Below are 16,424 nucleotides of genomic sequence, written 5' to 3'. Positions count from 1 at the left end.
ATTTATTTCTATACACCCGCATTACATTCGTCCCCATTTTTTTTTTTCGGATGTCCATAATACAATTTAAAATGTGACTCGTTTTAGAATATCGATTATGAGTGATTAAAACCATTTACTGAAAACCAAACTTAATGGGGAGGGGGGGGGGGAATAGATTTTCTTAAAGAAATAGGAATATTATTTCCGAGTTGTAATCCAATAAGAGGAGTTGTTTACTGAATGGTGTATGATAAGATGGGAAAAATAAAAATATATGTTTTTTGCGTACTTTCCGCTATGCAAATTTAATGCCAAAAACAAAAACAAAAGATTTCTTATATCATCGTTATAAAAGTTTAATACATCTGTTTTAAAATGTAAAGGAATGGACAAGGATAAACAGCCCAACACGAAAGGAGAGCTGAGGACGGATCTAGATGGAGGGCCCTTACTACAAAGTCATCTCTCATGTCTCCTCTACGACCACCTCGGTCAGGAGAATGAGATGAGGTGAGTTTTAAAAATGCATCATGCCTTTATTTAGTCTCAATACCATTGTGTGCATTTAAACAATTTTTAAAATAGAGAACATTTTTTTAAAATTTGTTCGCCCGATAGAATTCTGGTCATTCAGGATTTTCTAGATTTTGCCGCACAAAAGATCGTCAAGACAAAAAACAAAGGGGGGGGGGGGGTAATCAAAACGGTCTGTTGTTTCCAGAGACGTTAGGCCCAACAGTTAGAGCTTCTTTGTTTCTGAAGCGTGACGGGTATAACAACAATTAACTACAACCACTACCTGTTGGTATATAGCATAATACTTTTAGCCAATAAATACCCAGTTACACAATCACCTCTAGCTGTGTATATGAAAGCAAAATAAATATTAATCGATACATATTTTGTTGGGGTTTAATTTGGATAATTAACCGATTGATAATAACAGAAAATAAAGTGAGCAGAAAAGTGCCAGAATTTATTTTTTTAAACGTCGCGGCGATGGGGTCTCGAACCCACGACCTTACTGGTACGACAACTCTGTCTGGCCGCGAGAAGGACGCTATTCAGCCGACGCCATCAACCGCTCCCCCAAAAAGTTGTTTCAAACGTAGCGTCTATCCTGAGTCAGTCTCCCGACTTCTTCGGGTCATAGGTTCAACTCATACAAACTCCATGAAGTGTGTTAACAACTGATAATTAAGCTCTATTCTCAACACAAACATAATAATATAACAATAACATAGAGACGATTGAGACATTGAATCAGCTCCGATATTTGGGGTGAATAATAATTCAGAAAAGCGAGTGGAGCAGGCACTTATATTGATAATAACAGAAAATGAAGTGAGTAGAAAAGTGCCAGAAGACAAAAGAGAATTTTTAAAACTTCACGGTGATGGGGGCTCGAACCCATAACCTTACTGGTATGACAGCTCCGCCTGGCCGCCTGAAGGACGCTATATAGTCGACGCCAGTAAAGTCGTAGGTTCGAGCCCCATCGCCGCGAAGATTTTGAAAAATTCTCTATTGTTTTCTGGCACTTTTCTATTCATTTCATTTTCTTTTATTATTTACATAAGTGCCCGTACCACTCACTTTTCTGAATTAATCGATTGAGCTACATACCTCTTCCCTCAGCCATAATTCTACAAAAAGTAAAGTAATTTACATGCAGCCGGAGTTTACCCTATTTCTATAGCAGTAAAGGGACAAAATAATTGCTTGCTAATTCTTTGGAAGGACGGTACTTTCCGTCAGATCTAATAGTCTCAGCTGCTGGATAGGCAAGGGATCAGAAGAAAAAAAATCGTGCCCAGAATCGATACACGTCCATCTGCCACTCTGGGAGTGAAGCGATTGCTCTACCAACTGAGCTTTCGGGACTCCGCGTATAATACTATTATAAAACTACTCACATTTCATATCAAAACACAATCATATTTTGTTAAAAATAAGAATATTATGTTTATTGCTGATGATGAACAGAGGCCTTGCAACGACTTAAAAGTCAAAGAGCTTAACAAGGGTACACCTATGAAAATTTATTAAATCTATTTTTAATGCTTATTCTGATTCCCGTGGAATGGGTTGACTAAGGCCACTTTGTGGCGACTAAAACTAGTCCCCAAATGTGACCCCAAGAGTGAAAAGTATTAAACAATAATATGGTAAAATGTAAATCTTGATATATTTCAACCTTTCCCTCAGTTTAGATATTAATGTCAATATATAGATATCATATAAATATTTTAAAGTGGTTTAAAGACATCTGTATATGATGTATCCTGTCCGATGTTATTTTTCTAAAGTGTGAGAAATCTATTAAACGATGTCCATTTTACCATATTCGTTTAATGATTTTCAATCTCTGAAAGGGGGCACATTTGGGGGCTTGTCTTAGTCACTCCCAACTCGCCTTAATCACCCCATTCGACGGTAATCGATTGATAATAAGTCTAAGACTTTCTATTATTCTCACCAAATATGATGGAGTATGTTGTGATATTTTAAGCACGCATCTCCACTTGGCAAAATGTATTCCCATCCGTTTGTATTCGTCGCATCGTTCTTTCAGTCCATCCAAACCTGCAGTGGTGCATTCGTCCGTTGTGCCGGCAAGGTTCACCACACCTTTATCTACCTGAAAACATGAGGATCAAAGCGTCGTGGACTGGGATAAGTGTTTTTTGTTGTTGTTTTGTTTTGTTTTTTGTTTGTTTGTATTTTTTCCTTTTTTTTCTTTTGTTTTGCTTTTTTTTTTGGGTTTTTTTTTTTTTTTTTTTTTTTTTTTTGGTTTTTTTTTTTTGCTTTTTTTTTCTTTTTTTTTTTTTTTGTTGGGGGGGGGGGGGGGGGGTTGACAAACCTGATCCAGCCACAAAGTCTACAACTGAGTTCCATAAAAAAATATCCATGTCAAAAGTAGGAAGGGAAAGAGACCGGGAGAGAGGTAAATGGAAGAGAATATAAAGACAAAGAGGAGGGAAGAAAATAGATAACGAGATCGTGATACTGATTGAAGGATGGATACTTGGCTTATAATATTGATAGCAGGAATACCCATTGTACTTGATGTAATAACATAAATTTAGGAGGTTGACGTTCTAAACCTGCTAGGTCACATTTTTATCATTTATTAGAGAGAAAGCCTGCCTTTTTTGTCACTTTTTGTGACTTTAGAAAGAAAATTCTTGTCTTGTTTGCCTCACAGTGTTTTGAAACATATAATTTTCTGTGGTCATTCCAAGGTGTCAAAAAGAATACTCGAGAGTGTCAGCTCATTTTCTAACCTGATGGTTTAGCAGTTCTCAAACGTCATCTCCTCGAGCACTCAAATATTCAATACGAGTCTTTTATACTTTAGATGTCTTTAATAAGAATATTTTTTATCAAGCATCATCATGTATCAGGATATCTTTTAAATGATAGTTCATTGGCAACTCAGTTCATTTCGTTTTGAACGCAAGAGTATGCACTTCTTTTTTTTTCAATCCATACATGACAATGACAATTTAAAGTGGCTAGGGGAAAACCGTATTATTTCAATCCTACTGATCATAAACGTCTTAAGTGAAACTACCGAAATAAGAGGTTAGTGAACACTTGTGTGTTGATGGAAGATAAGAATCCGGAAAGTTGTGCATCATCCAGTGGCTTTCAAAACGGAAAAATTACCATTTTGTTTATCAGAATGATTTTCTGCTATTTTTCCCCCTTTCTACTTCGTCTAGCACTGTATTGTACACTTGTTTACATTATAAGAGTATTTGCAAGAAACAGAGACAAGAAAGTTCCCCTATCATTAGTAACAACAGTAGTCAATCTTGTGTAATGTTTTTACAGTAGACAGTATATGTAATATTTTGTGTGATATTATGTAATCACAAGCTGGTCAAATCTGTCACATTCGCCCGAATGCTTATCCTGATTACAGTGTTTTGACGACGCCCTGAGCCTGCGAACAAGATGGAGCAGATCATAAGCCTCAGTGACACCGTGCAAATGATAACCACTAGTATTTCCTATGTTAGATCCCAACAAGAGAATGTGTATTACAAACTGAAAAACAGTTATGAAAGCATTCACATTACCAGTTTCGTTGTTGGCTTATCGACCAAAGTGCGGCAATCGCAATAATTAATGTGCACTGTCGTCAGATTATCTATCCAAGAGAGGCAACTCATTAAATCAAATAAAAGTACGGAACACATAGAGTTAGTTTCCATTTATTTCTGTAGCAAAGTACTTTCCACCAGATCTGACTGATCCAGATTCCCAATCATTGCTGGGTGAACAGGGGGTCGGGAAAAAATCCTGACTTCACTTAGTATCGATTTCAGTCCCTTTGCGTGTGGAGTGAGCGCTCTACAAACTGGCTATAGAACCCCAATACTGATAGGAATGTTTTATTTTTATGAACCTCAACTTGGCAGAGAAATCTAACCAATAGTACAATGACGAAACACTTAATTTTTCATTTTCTACCAGAAAAGTTTTACTTTACACATCACACAGGACATAGATAGTGGTGATCTCCAACTTGTCAAAATTACAATGCTGATAATTCTTTAAATGTTTCGAGGTTTTCTTTTCATTTTTTACATTAATGATTTATTCTTTTGTTGTTTTATTTTTGTTGTTTTTAATTGGGGGGGGGGGGGGGGGGGGGGGGGGGAGGATTTGTTTTGGGGTTTGCTTTGTTTTTATTTTTGTTTTTGTTTTTGTTTGTTTGTTTGTTTTGTTTTGTTTTGTTTTTTCTTTTTTTCTGTTTGGCTTGGTTGTTTGTTTGTTTTTAATTTGTCTGTTCTGTTTGGAGTTTTTTTCGTTTATAAATTTTTATTTTTGTTGTTGTTTTTTTTTATGGGGCTCATTTTTTTTTCTTTGGACAAATGGGAGGTGATCTTTAACTATCCAAAGATATGTTAAACAAACGTTTTCTGGTCCAAATGTAAAAGGCTGTTTTATTGATATATTTTAATATATGCTATGCACACCTTGATTCCAGGAATAATGCCTTTCTGCTCCAATAATTTGATGAGAGGCGTCCCATTGCTGTCCTTTTGCCTGGCTGTTTCATCAAATAGAATGACACCTGAGATGTGTTCGTTAAGCGAGTCGTTGGTGGAAAACAACAGCTCTCGATACCGCCTTCTGTTTTCCTCTGAAATTGCATCAAGTTTGGTAATGGAAAAAAAAGAAAAAGAAAATTGATGATATTCGCATAGGTGGAGTAAAGTAGGCGCATATCCATCTTTAGGATATGCTTGACTTACAGTAAGTCCCTCTGAAATTGCATCAAGTTTGGTAATGGAAAAAAAAGAAAAAGAAAATTGATGATATTCGCATAGGTGGAGTAAAGTAGGCGCATATCCATCTTTAGGATATGCTTGACTTACAGTAAGCTGGACTTCAAGTTTCTTTTTTTTTTCACAATGTCTTGACTCAATTATACAAATACACTATTCCGTTGTTTGAAAACAATGCCCTTTTTGCCATAAAAAGTTTCATAAAATTGTAACAGTGCTCAGAATCTAGAGTCAACATGTATTCAAGTTAGCTATGATCAAGAATCTTTCCTTAAGGACTCTGGCGCTTTGTCCTGTTTTCGTTTCCACATTACTGATTTAAGCTTATTTTGACATTAACCCCGACGAAAGCATTGTAATTGTAAAGAGCCCAAGTCGACCGCCCACATAACGTATATACTGACATTCTCGTACGTTCCGCCTGCGCACATATCATTGACATAAGTAAAATATCAATCGATGACTATCGTCAATATATGCCTTGTCGCCAAAATATCGGCTTTCGATGTTATGATTAGAATGAATACATATCACGTCACCCAGCGTTGAAAGAGTTGGGTAACTACACAGTTCTTATTTAATCCTCATAATCAGACTATATAAACATAATTTAAGGTTATCTACACATAGTTTTCTTTGTCGGTATGCTTGAAGTGGCGGGCAGAACTGGTGAGTATATTACTGAAAGGCACACAATCAACGATATTGGCAATGTTTTGAAACAAGCAACCTTAAAATATTATTTGGCCCTGTACTAATTTAATGTTATTCTAACCATCACTGTGTCAAACATTGTTGCAAATTGTAAATAATTATAAAATTCTTACAAACAGGAGGGCTGGCTGATTTGTTGGTTGGTTTGTACTGAAGATGGCTATAAATAATATCATAGTTGTTCATTAGCAGGTCTAATAGCCCAACACAATTGTGGGCGTGATTTAGCATTATGGACAATGCTTTGCGTTGGTTTGAGAGTGACAGTATTTCCATTACAACAATGAGCCCATAACAATTTGGGTGATCAGAGCTGCAAATAATAGCACGTCGATCAAACCCCTTGCAGATCTCCCATATTATAGGCTTTGGATGATGAATTATTACAATTAATTTACAGCAATGTAGCAGTATTTTGTTTTCCTTTTCAATGTATCTCATGAACCTTAAAGATGCTGGAATACGTTGGATTTACGTTGCCCTCATGGGTTTTTAAAAAATATATATATGGCCCCCTTTATAAAGTCGCCTTAAAGTGACACGATGAGTGAGTGCTTTGTTAATCAAAAATAAAATTATGAGCTTCTAAACAGAGTAACATCCACTAAATATGCGGCTATGTGATCTTGATTTATGGCACTCGCCTTGGGGTTGGAATGTCCTGTGTTTGAGTTCCGCTCTGAGCGGCGCATATTAGAGTCCTTGGAAAAGGTTCTTTACTCATATCTCACCTTACTCAAGTTCAAATGAGCAGGCCGATAACAGCGTGGTCTCTGTCGGGGAAAAAATTGCAATATCGCCTAACGTTACGTGTTGTTGTTGGCTAAGGACCCCATTTAAAGTGCTTTGAGCACGTTTAGTATATCTTGCGATATGTTAATGCTCATTTTTTTACATGGCTATAAACAACTCTATTTCTGTCAGATAAAAAATATATCGCCTAACCGGCGCCATGTCTTGTCCTACAAGTTAATTGTTGCTGTTGCTAGCAACAGTTAAACAGACTCATACCCTGGCCTCATTAATTAATGACAATCTGGCCCAGAGACACAGAAACTTTTGCTCAGACAGCCTATCTAATAGACAGATATAACTGAACTAAACCTTGGAAGTTACGTCCAGTCTCGTGATCATATGTATTTTACTAAAGGTTGTTTCAATGCAAAGCAACTGGCGAGTATTACCGTTAACAATATAATTGAACTCTGGGTCGATAATTAACTCATAATTACCACTGTTTTCCACGCCGATTTCCTGCAATCTTTTACCACATGTACTAACTGACTCGTCTGCAGCCAAGATCCCTTTTCCAGGTGCGGTAAGCCTGCTTGCAATTCCTGAAAGCTCTGATGCTTTGTTGGGAGGCAAGTATTCAGCAAAGCGTGACATTGTTTTGGGAATTGCCTACTGCGCAATGATGTTGATTTGATGTTCTCTTATTCTAGAACTTAAACAAGAGCAATAAATATTTATTTCCCCTCCTTAACTTATTTGACATATATGCAACGTTCAATATGAGTTTCAAAAGGTGCGACAGCTATTTACAGTTTTCGCCTTTTTACGGGATGGATATCAATTCCGAAAAGTTGCAAATTCTAGAGAACAGCCCAGACAATCCTCAGACGAGAGGCAATGTCAAACCTAAGACCTCTTCCGCACTAGGACAGGACTGTCCCGGGACAGTCCTGTCCCAAATCTGTAACATATAGAATTTAGAGAGATCTTCCGCACCTATTGGGACGGGACAAAACAGTCCCGTTGTGTCCCAAGCCGTTGTGAAATGCTACAAAATCAACGGGACAGGACTGTCCCAGTCCCGTGTTCATATCGTTTGTGATAGTAGAAAAATATAGCAGACTTCCGCACTAGGACAAAAAAGTCCCAGACTTGGCGGCGCCGTGTCAAGATTGAAATGCCTGTCTTTATTTTCTGCACCCTACTATACTACTATACTACTACTACTACTACTACTACTACTACTACTACTACTACTACTACTACTACTACTACTACTACTACTACCACTACACTCTACTACTACTACTACTACTACTACTACTACTACTACTACTACTACTACTACTACTACTACTATACTACTACTATACTACTACTACTACTACTACTACTACTACTACTACTACTATACACTACTACTACTACTACTACTACTACTACTACTACTACTACTACTACTATTACTACTACTATTCTATTGTTGCTTCTGCTGTGGCTAATGCCACTAATATATTAATACCTACATCCCTTATATTTTGTATTTATTTCCAATTCCGTTGTATTTATTTTCCAACAATAGTCCACACTTTATTTTAGTTCACTTTCTATAATGCATTACACAGTTCCTCCCCGCCTCCCCTCTTTTGACATAATTAAGTACGCACCTTTTATAAATTTCTATTGCTCTATTTTAATTCGTGCTTCCTCACAAAGTAGCAAACAATTTCCTGCCCATCAATGTTTTTGTTTATGCATCTTAACAGCGCCACTACCACATTATCTCATTCGTCTGTAGTTTTTAATTCATCATGTGTTGTTGATGAAGGGGAAACCCGAAACGTCCATTTTATCTGTTTTCGTATATTAAACTGAAGCTTACATTCAATTTCACAGTTATAATTTATTTATTTATTTCAATTCTGAATATAAAAAAGCAAGAACAATTCAAAAAATAATTCTATGTGATGAAACCACGTACAGAAGGCATAGCAACATAAATATTTTCGGCAATTTAAAAAAGTATGTTTATAAATATAATTTAAGAAGTGTCACACTTTGTGACACAGCAGTAACGTGTCTAAAACCGGTCGCACATCTATTCGGTAACTTGTGGGATCAATTATCTTTATCGTTATTTATTTCGGGAATTCTCAATGAAAATATTTTTAAGTAAGTCCTTCTGAGCCACTTGGACTCATTGTAAAACAAATTAAGTCCTTTAGAGCCTTGTAGCCAATGGTGCAGGAGTTATTCCGGTTTCAATAGCGTGAAGCGGACAATTAACGTATTTGTTTGAAAACCTTTGAACGGGACGCTAGTCTGTAGTCTATCGCAGACTACTATCCCAGCTTGACAGGTACCCTTTTACACCTGAATGGAGTGAGTGATTGGAGTAAATTTTCTTGCTCTAGAAAGTACAAGTTGGCTTCGGTCGGAATCGAACACAGAACCTCTGAGTCCAGAGTACAACGCGCTAACCATAGGCCATCTTGCCTCCTAAGCTTATAAATCCGGAACTTATCCATGTTTCTGTGGCGTTGAGCAGACAGATAACGGTTTAAAATTTAAAATAATAAAATTCATTTTTTCATCCCATAGGGGAAATTTTTCTCGAGGGTCTATTCCAAGGTAAGACCGGAATAACCCAGGCGTCAGCCGCAATGCAGCGCCGCAAATTTAGCTAGGACAAGGTATAACCAGGCGTCAGCCGCAGTGCAGCGCCGCAAATTGAGCTAGGCGAGGTGACTTACTCAACTGATGCCTTTCGGGCACGAAGCATGCTGACTTTCTATTATCCTCTTGAATGATGCTAGTCCGTCAAAGATTACTTTCATCAGCGAACTGGTACTCATTTGCACCTGGGTAAAATGAGGTGATTCCAAGAAAGTCATTTTAAGATAAGATCGGAGATCACCATAGAGTCTACGGAATTGACCCTTGAGCAATATTTGGGTCATTAAAGGATGCACCCAATATTGTTTTCTCTTTCAATTTGTCTTTTTTTTTTCCACGTGGTAAAGCACAGAAATATGCAACCTCTATTTCATCCATTACTAGTAGTAGTAGTAGTAGTAGTAGTAGTTAGTAGTAGTAGTAGTAGTAGTAGTAGTAGTAGTAGTCGTAGTCGTAGTCGTGGTAGTGGTAGTGGTAGTGGTAGTAGTAGCAGCAGCAATAATATTACTCTTGCTATAAGAATATTTCATGATTATATAAATCTTATGTAAACAAATCCCATTGTACAGTGTAAAAAATCATTATCGTCATGTCGTATCTTATGTTGATTCATAAAATGTGAATTATTAGAGTTGCAATTGCCTACAAAAAAACTTTTGAATCTTGTAAAAAAAATAAAAAAATAATGCATTCGCGCAGGTGTGTCCTGGGACAGTCCTGTCCTAGTGCGGAACCCCTTTTGAATAGAAGTTTTCTCCAGTGGGACAGGACAAATTTGTCCCGGGACAGTTTTGTCCTAGTGCGGAAGGAGGGTAAAGCAAGTCACCTCATTTAAATACTTGGGTGTGTAGCTCACCAAAGATGGGACTAACACAGCAGAGGTGAAAGCTAGGATTGGAATGACAACAGCAGCCGTGAAAAGACTTAACACAATATGGAAAAGCAACATTGATTTTGGAGTTAAGTTAATATTTTACAGATCGCTAATACTATCCATCCTGCTCTATGGCTGCGAAACATGGACTCTAACTGCAGATCTAGAAAAACGAATCTATGCTTTTCAAAATAAATGCTATCGGGAAATCTTGTGAGTTTCATATTTGGAGCACAGGACAAATAAGGATATACTATTAGAGAAACCACTGTTGTCAATATTGAATAGAAGGAAACTGTCATGGTTCGGACACACTGTCCGCCGTGATAACCTGTGCAAGACTGTCATGCAGGGGCTTGATGGAGGGACAGAGGAGAAGGGGAAGACTGAAAAAAAAACTGTCGCAAGACAACATCAAAGAGAAGAGAGGCCTGGATCTTTACAGCCTTCTAGAGAAAACTCCAGAGACCATGATCAATGGCGTGAGGTTGTGAAGTCTGCATCCCGCATGTCCCCCGACGACCAGTCTCGTCACAAACGGATCGCGTTGATTATCTTGAAATTTCATTTAACCAGTTAACTGTCGTACTGTGGAAAAATTCATATAAAAAATCTTGGCCAGAAAACTCTTCCTTCAAATATCGATCGATTTTTATTACCCTCATCTTGGCAAAAACTCAAACCTGGGATTTCGGTAAGTCCCAGGTGTGAGAATGTTTGCCAAGATGAGGGGTCATAGATCGATATTTGTAGGAAGAGTTTTCTGGCCAAATATTAAGTTTTTCTGCAGTATGCAATTAACTGGTTAAATTATGCAAAGGCGATGTAATAATGCTGTGAGTCAATAATTATTGTATCAGTATCAGTATTTTAACTGTTTTAAACCCAGTAACAAAAGGAAAGTTTAATTATAATCTTCTCTTCTTCTATAAAAAGCGTACATTAAAAATTGGTTTCAACAGAATATAATGAGAGATCCCTATTGTTATTTGAGGCAAGCATTCGATTTACGTGTGAACTTATTTATTCTGGCCAGAGCCAAAATTTGATTCTGATCTTTCTGATCTTTATTTTTTTTTTTTTTTTTTTGGCACCCAACAGTGATTGGGTCACTGTCTGTTAAATCTGGCAGATAGTGTTTTGTACTGAACTGGGGTCACAATTGTTATTATCCCTTTAGCGCTCTTCGCGCTGGTCTTTACTCTGATGGGCCTATGTCTTAATTTATTTGATGATTTCTTTCCAAAAAAAAAAAAATGCACACACAAAAAAAAACGTTGTCGCATGTTAAATAAATCTTCGATGAATCACAAAAATTAAAATCAATATCCTCTGCCTGGTCCTTGTAGTTGTTATTTATTTACTTATTCATTCATGTTTATAGCTATATTAAAACGCATGCAAAAAATGCTAAATATACAAATATCACGAATGTTTTCACGAAAATGGCAGTCTGTATGTCCGACACAAAATCACCATTCCTGGCAACTGTCACAAAATTTTCCAGTGAACATACAAGAGGTGTTCTTTTTCTATATTTATCAATGCCATTAATGAAATGTAAATAATTTATATTTTTGCTAGGAATTCGGAGAGCACGCGACGATTTTGAAAACAGCTCTGTTAGTTCTTGGTCGTTAACAACACCTGCCAGAATGGTCTCTGGTGTTATCTTTCTTGGATAAATTGCATGTCCTTTACTGTGCTTTTCGCCCAAAGAATCCCCACGTGTATTGGAGTCTGAACCCACACTGCACTGATCGAACACTTCAGCGACAAGATAGGAAATAACTCCATTGAAGTAAACAGCAGCTCCAAGACTGACTTTCGTACATGTGGAGTGTTGGCAGTGATGTTTGGAAATGTAACCCCGATGACCAAGATATCGGTGGTTGGTTATGAATTCGTTGGTTTTTGTTGACAAATGGCGCCGGAGCACATTTACTGGGAATGGATGGCTCATTGGGATCTGAAAATGATAAGCGAAAATATAAATTAAATTGTTATCATCATAGGTAGTGCAACATTACATTGAATTCTTATGATAGATACTAGTAAAAAGCCCGCAATTTCGCGGGGAAAGAACTATTTTCATTCGATACGTACTCACCATCATTTAATGAGGGCAGATTGGTAAACAACGTTGTCTGTGTAATTTGGTATATCTTCGGTTGATTTTTCTGTGTGGCCCAATAATATATTTAATAATATATTCCCTCAACTAACCCCAAGAAAAAATTAAACCTAGTACCTTTAATTAACCCCAATAGGAAAAACAAACACCCTAGCACTTTAATAATACTTATGACTAACCCTAATAGGAAAAAACATCATCCGGTCTCGAGCTAACCCTAGTAGAAAAAATCATGACAAATTGAATAAATAAACGCCTGACAAAAGATCAACGGTGAAAATACAAATTTAAAGAATACTGGGGATGTAGGAGCTTTCGGAATGTCTCCCCTTTACTTAACTTATGGAAAAACAAACTTCCTAGCACCTTTAATAAGACTTATGACTAACCTCTCGAGCTAACCCTAATAGAAAAAAAAACAACTCTCGGACTGCTTTGCACTACCTTTCAATATTTAACAAATCAAAATGGCGGCTGAAAATCAAAACAATGGTCAAATTAAGAGATTTTAAACTTTCACAAATCTATCAAGGTTTGTTCTAGAGTTTTTAAAATACTTCTAGATATAATGACAAATTGAATAAATAAATGCCTGACAAAATATCAACGGTGAAAATACAAATTTAAAGAATACTGGGGATGTATGAGCTTTCGGAATGTCTCCCCTTTACTTAACTTATGGAAAAAACAAACATCCTAGCACCTTTACTAAGACTTATGACTAACCTTAATAGAAAAAGAAATATCCTCGATCTCGAGCTAACCCTAATAGTAAAAAAAGAATCAAAATGGCGACTGAAATTGAAATACCTTCATGTGATCAAGTGAATAATATCACTATGAATGCCACGATTTACTGAAAAATGCCAACACCCACACACACATGTATACACCACACACAACACACACACAAACACAAACACACACACGCGCGCGCACACACACACACACACACACACAAACATACACGCAATTAGAACATACATAATAACACTGATCACCGCTAAATAAACAACACAACGGAAGTAATAATAATACTTGATGTCATAAATAGATGACGCAAATTGACAACTTTTTACAGTGTCAAAATTAGTTGATTTTGGGAGTCAAGTGTCGTCGTTGGTACATATTTTATGATATCTGTTTGACTCAACGAACTTTCAAACTGACTTTAAATTATAAAAGGAAATCAAGTTATCTGTTTATCTATCTGTAAAAAATACATTTCTAATTTTCAAATCTTTCAGTAGAGTTGTGCGCCGTATCAATTTTTTTATTTACTCAAATAAGCACAATGTTCTCCACAATGCTATATTTTTTAAAGAAAGGATTGAGCAACATCTTACAGCCAAACAAGAGGGTAATTGCACACTGAGTCGGTGATTCTTTTTTACGAAACCCGCATAAAACCCGACGAAACCCGACAATATCCGACAAAGTTATGGGAAGTAGGCAACAGTGGGGAGTGAACCTGGGACTCAGGGAAGTGTATACCAGTGGGGACTGAACCTGGGACTAAGGGTTTCGGCGGATTTCGTAAAAAAAAACAGGGGGTATTCCTTTTTTTTACGAAACCCGACGAAATCCGACAGTTATTGGAAGTGGGCAGCAGTGGGAGTGAATCTGAGACGATTGGTGTCGACGGGTTCCCAAAGAGGGGGGGGGGGGGGGGGAGGATTATTTTTTTTACGAAACCTGCCAAAACCCGCCGAAACCCGACGAAATTCGACAATGTTATGGGAATTAGCAGCAGTGGGGAGTGGACCTGGGACACAGGGAAATGTACACCAGTGGGAGTGAACCTGGGACTAAGGGAGATAGATACCTGTGGGAATTGAGGCCGGACTATGGGAGTTGGCTACCAGTGGAGAATGAACCTTTGTTTTTATAGACAGGAGTCAGAGACTTCTCTTTGAAATCTTAAAATGACTTCACAAGGGAGGACGTTCGTCCCTCCAAATTTTATTTAGTCTGTTGAAATAGAGCAGGTCATCCTCTAATCTATAAATTTGTCTATCTGTCCCTCCAGATTTTATTTAGTCCGTTGAATCAGAACAGCTCATCCTTTTATTTATAAATAGTATTTATTGTCTATCTGACCCACAAGGTTTTATTTAGTCTGTTGAATCAGAACAGCGCATCCTCTTATTTATAAATAGTATTTGTCTATCTGACCCAACATATTTTATTTAGTCTGTTGAATCAGAACAGCTCATTCTCTTATCTATAAATAGTATTTGTCTATTTGTCTGCCTTTTTCACAATGTTATCGCATTTCCTATTATTTCCTACCCATGTTGTAGTGGGAAAAGAGTAGGTAACTCACATAATAGTATGGTGTCTTCCGTTTGAGAAACGGCATTTTGAGCACATAAAATTTCTCGCCCTTTCGGAGGTCGCTTTATATTTATCCATAAATTGTACTTTTACCCGATAAGATCTATCTATATAAAGTCCGTCTTAATTTTTTTTCTTCGTCTTCTTTTTTTTTTTATCCTTACATTGTATTCACTGCTATATACCATAAGTTCGTATTTCCGATCTTTTAAATCTGCTTTAAATGCATAATATAATACGAAATTGTGGCACTGTAATACAGATGTCACTACCTAATCTATTCCACCCAACTAGATAACTAGATAGCTAAATATACAGAGATAAAGGACAAACGTATGATGTCAATTGGAATAACTTGTTCAAGACAGCAAATAAGACTTTAAGAATCTTAAAGCTCACGAAACATAATTCAAAAAAGAAAGATAAACGTTTAGTTAAATAAAATAAGTTTGGAAATGTAGAAGTAGAATTTTTTTAAAAGAATCGGAAGTGAGAAAATGATATGTAATAACTATATAGAACTTCGGAAGAAAAAAAAATTAAAAGAAAGAGAAAGACTTACCCAAATTATGAATACGTTATCCTACACACAAGCAATCACTCAAAAATGTACAACTAGGTTTCATTCATTAACATCTATAGATTTGATGATGCTGTCCTTATATTCGATCGACGTAAGAAGACGAGTAAACGAGTAAACAGTACGTGTTAGTGGAGCATCACTGAACATTAAACGTTATTCGTTTGTCGCGCGAACTATCTGATTGGGTGATCCTCTTAGATGCCTTTCATATCGCATGGTCACAGATATCATCTTTATATACTATGCAGCCCACTGTATACACCCGTCCATCGTGTTTTGATCTATTTCTATATATATATATATATATATATATATATATATATATATATATATATATATATATATATATATATATATATATATATATATATATATAATCACACACGCCTGCAGTGAAGATAAATACACACGATACACACATGCGTAACTGTAAATGTCACAGTAAATCATCAGTGGTCGAAATCACTGGACCATTAAAAAAAAACTCTGTATTAAATCCTTTTATTTTATTTATTTATTTATTTTTTTTTCGTTGACTGGGGGAAATTAGTTCGAGGTAATCGTGTTTGCAAAAAGAATGGAATGATAGCAAGGAGTATCTAGTAAGAAAAAAATTGGAATCTTCAAATCATCAGTTCGAGGAAACCGTGTGATGGAGGAAACAGTAGCCCAGTGTATATTTTGTTATATCTTCCTATGGGTGTTCAATAACTAAACAATCTTTTTCATATTCCGTGTCATAGGACATAATTATTTGGATACGGAGCCATAACCAAAGACCATTTCACACCACATAAATTATGTTGCGTCTATCTTTTATGGTCAAACTGCAACAGTATGGATTGGTTTGGAGAACACGTTATAACAAAAACAAAACAAGAAAAATTAGCTATGTTCATTTTAACCAAGTTCCTCCATAAATCCTCCCATCCCCCTTATTTTGTAAAATCTGACAATTCGCATGCAGATTAATTTACTAGATATGATGAAGTGTTGTTTTTATCGTAATAATTAATAAATAATGATATGCCATTAATTATTAATACTTTTCAATCGCAACAGCACTTGCAAATATGATGACCTTAA

General features: G+C 36.5%; 3 protein-coding genes across 4 annotated transcripts in view; 1 reads left to right on the top strand and 2 right to left on the bottom strand.

The window, feature by feature from the left end:
• The window catches only part of LOC144964017 (fructose-bisphosphate aldolase-like), an 18,743-nt gene extending 11,228 nt beyond the window's left edge, over positions 1 to 7,515 (bottom strand). Inside the window, exons 1-3 of the mRNA XM_078897965.1 lie at positions 7,232 to 7,515; positions 4,974 to 5,140; positions 2,462 to 2,623 (exon numbers count right to left, since the gene is read on the bottom strand). Of these exons, the coding sequence (XP_078754091.1) occupies positions 2,462 to 2,623; positions 4,974 to 5,140; positions 7,232 to 7,388 (486 nt within the window). The 5' untranslated portion in view covers positions 7,389 to 7,515. The remainder of the gene's footprint in view (positions 1 to 2,461; positions 2,624 to 4,973; positions 5,141 to 7,231) is intronic.
• LOC144975924 (uncharacterized) overlaps positions 1 to 16,424 on the top strand; it is a 437,885-nt gene that overhangs the window by 356,165 nt on the left and 65,296 nt on the right. The window lies entirely within an intron of this gene.
• Positions 10,829 to 13,406, bottom strand: LOC144975831 (uncharacterized). Its single transcript, XM_078920022.1, has 2 exons — positions 13,229 to 13,406; positions 10,829 to 12,253 (listed from the first exon to the last, which is right to left on the bottom strand). Exons 1-2 carry the CDS (start codon positions 13,232 to 13,234, stop codon positions 11,669 to 11,671), a joined length of 591 nt encoding a protein of 196 aa, XP_078776148.1. The 5' UTR covers positions 13,235 to 13,406; the 3' UTR covers positions 10,829 to 11,668.

This window comes from Berghia stephanieae, chromosome 1 (assembly GCF_034508935.2).
Source record: "Berghia stephanieae isolate SIO BIC M18660-M18661 chromosome 1, UCSD_Bste_1.3, whole genome shotgun sequence".
Taxonomy (NCBI): Eukaryota; Metazoa; Mollusca; class Gastropoda; order Nudibranchia; family Aeolidiidae; genus Berghia; species Berghia stephanieae.
This window is presented reverse-complemented; position numbering and strand designations above follow the sequence as displayed.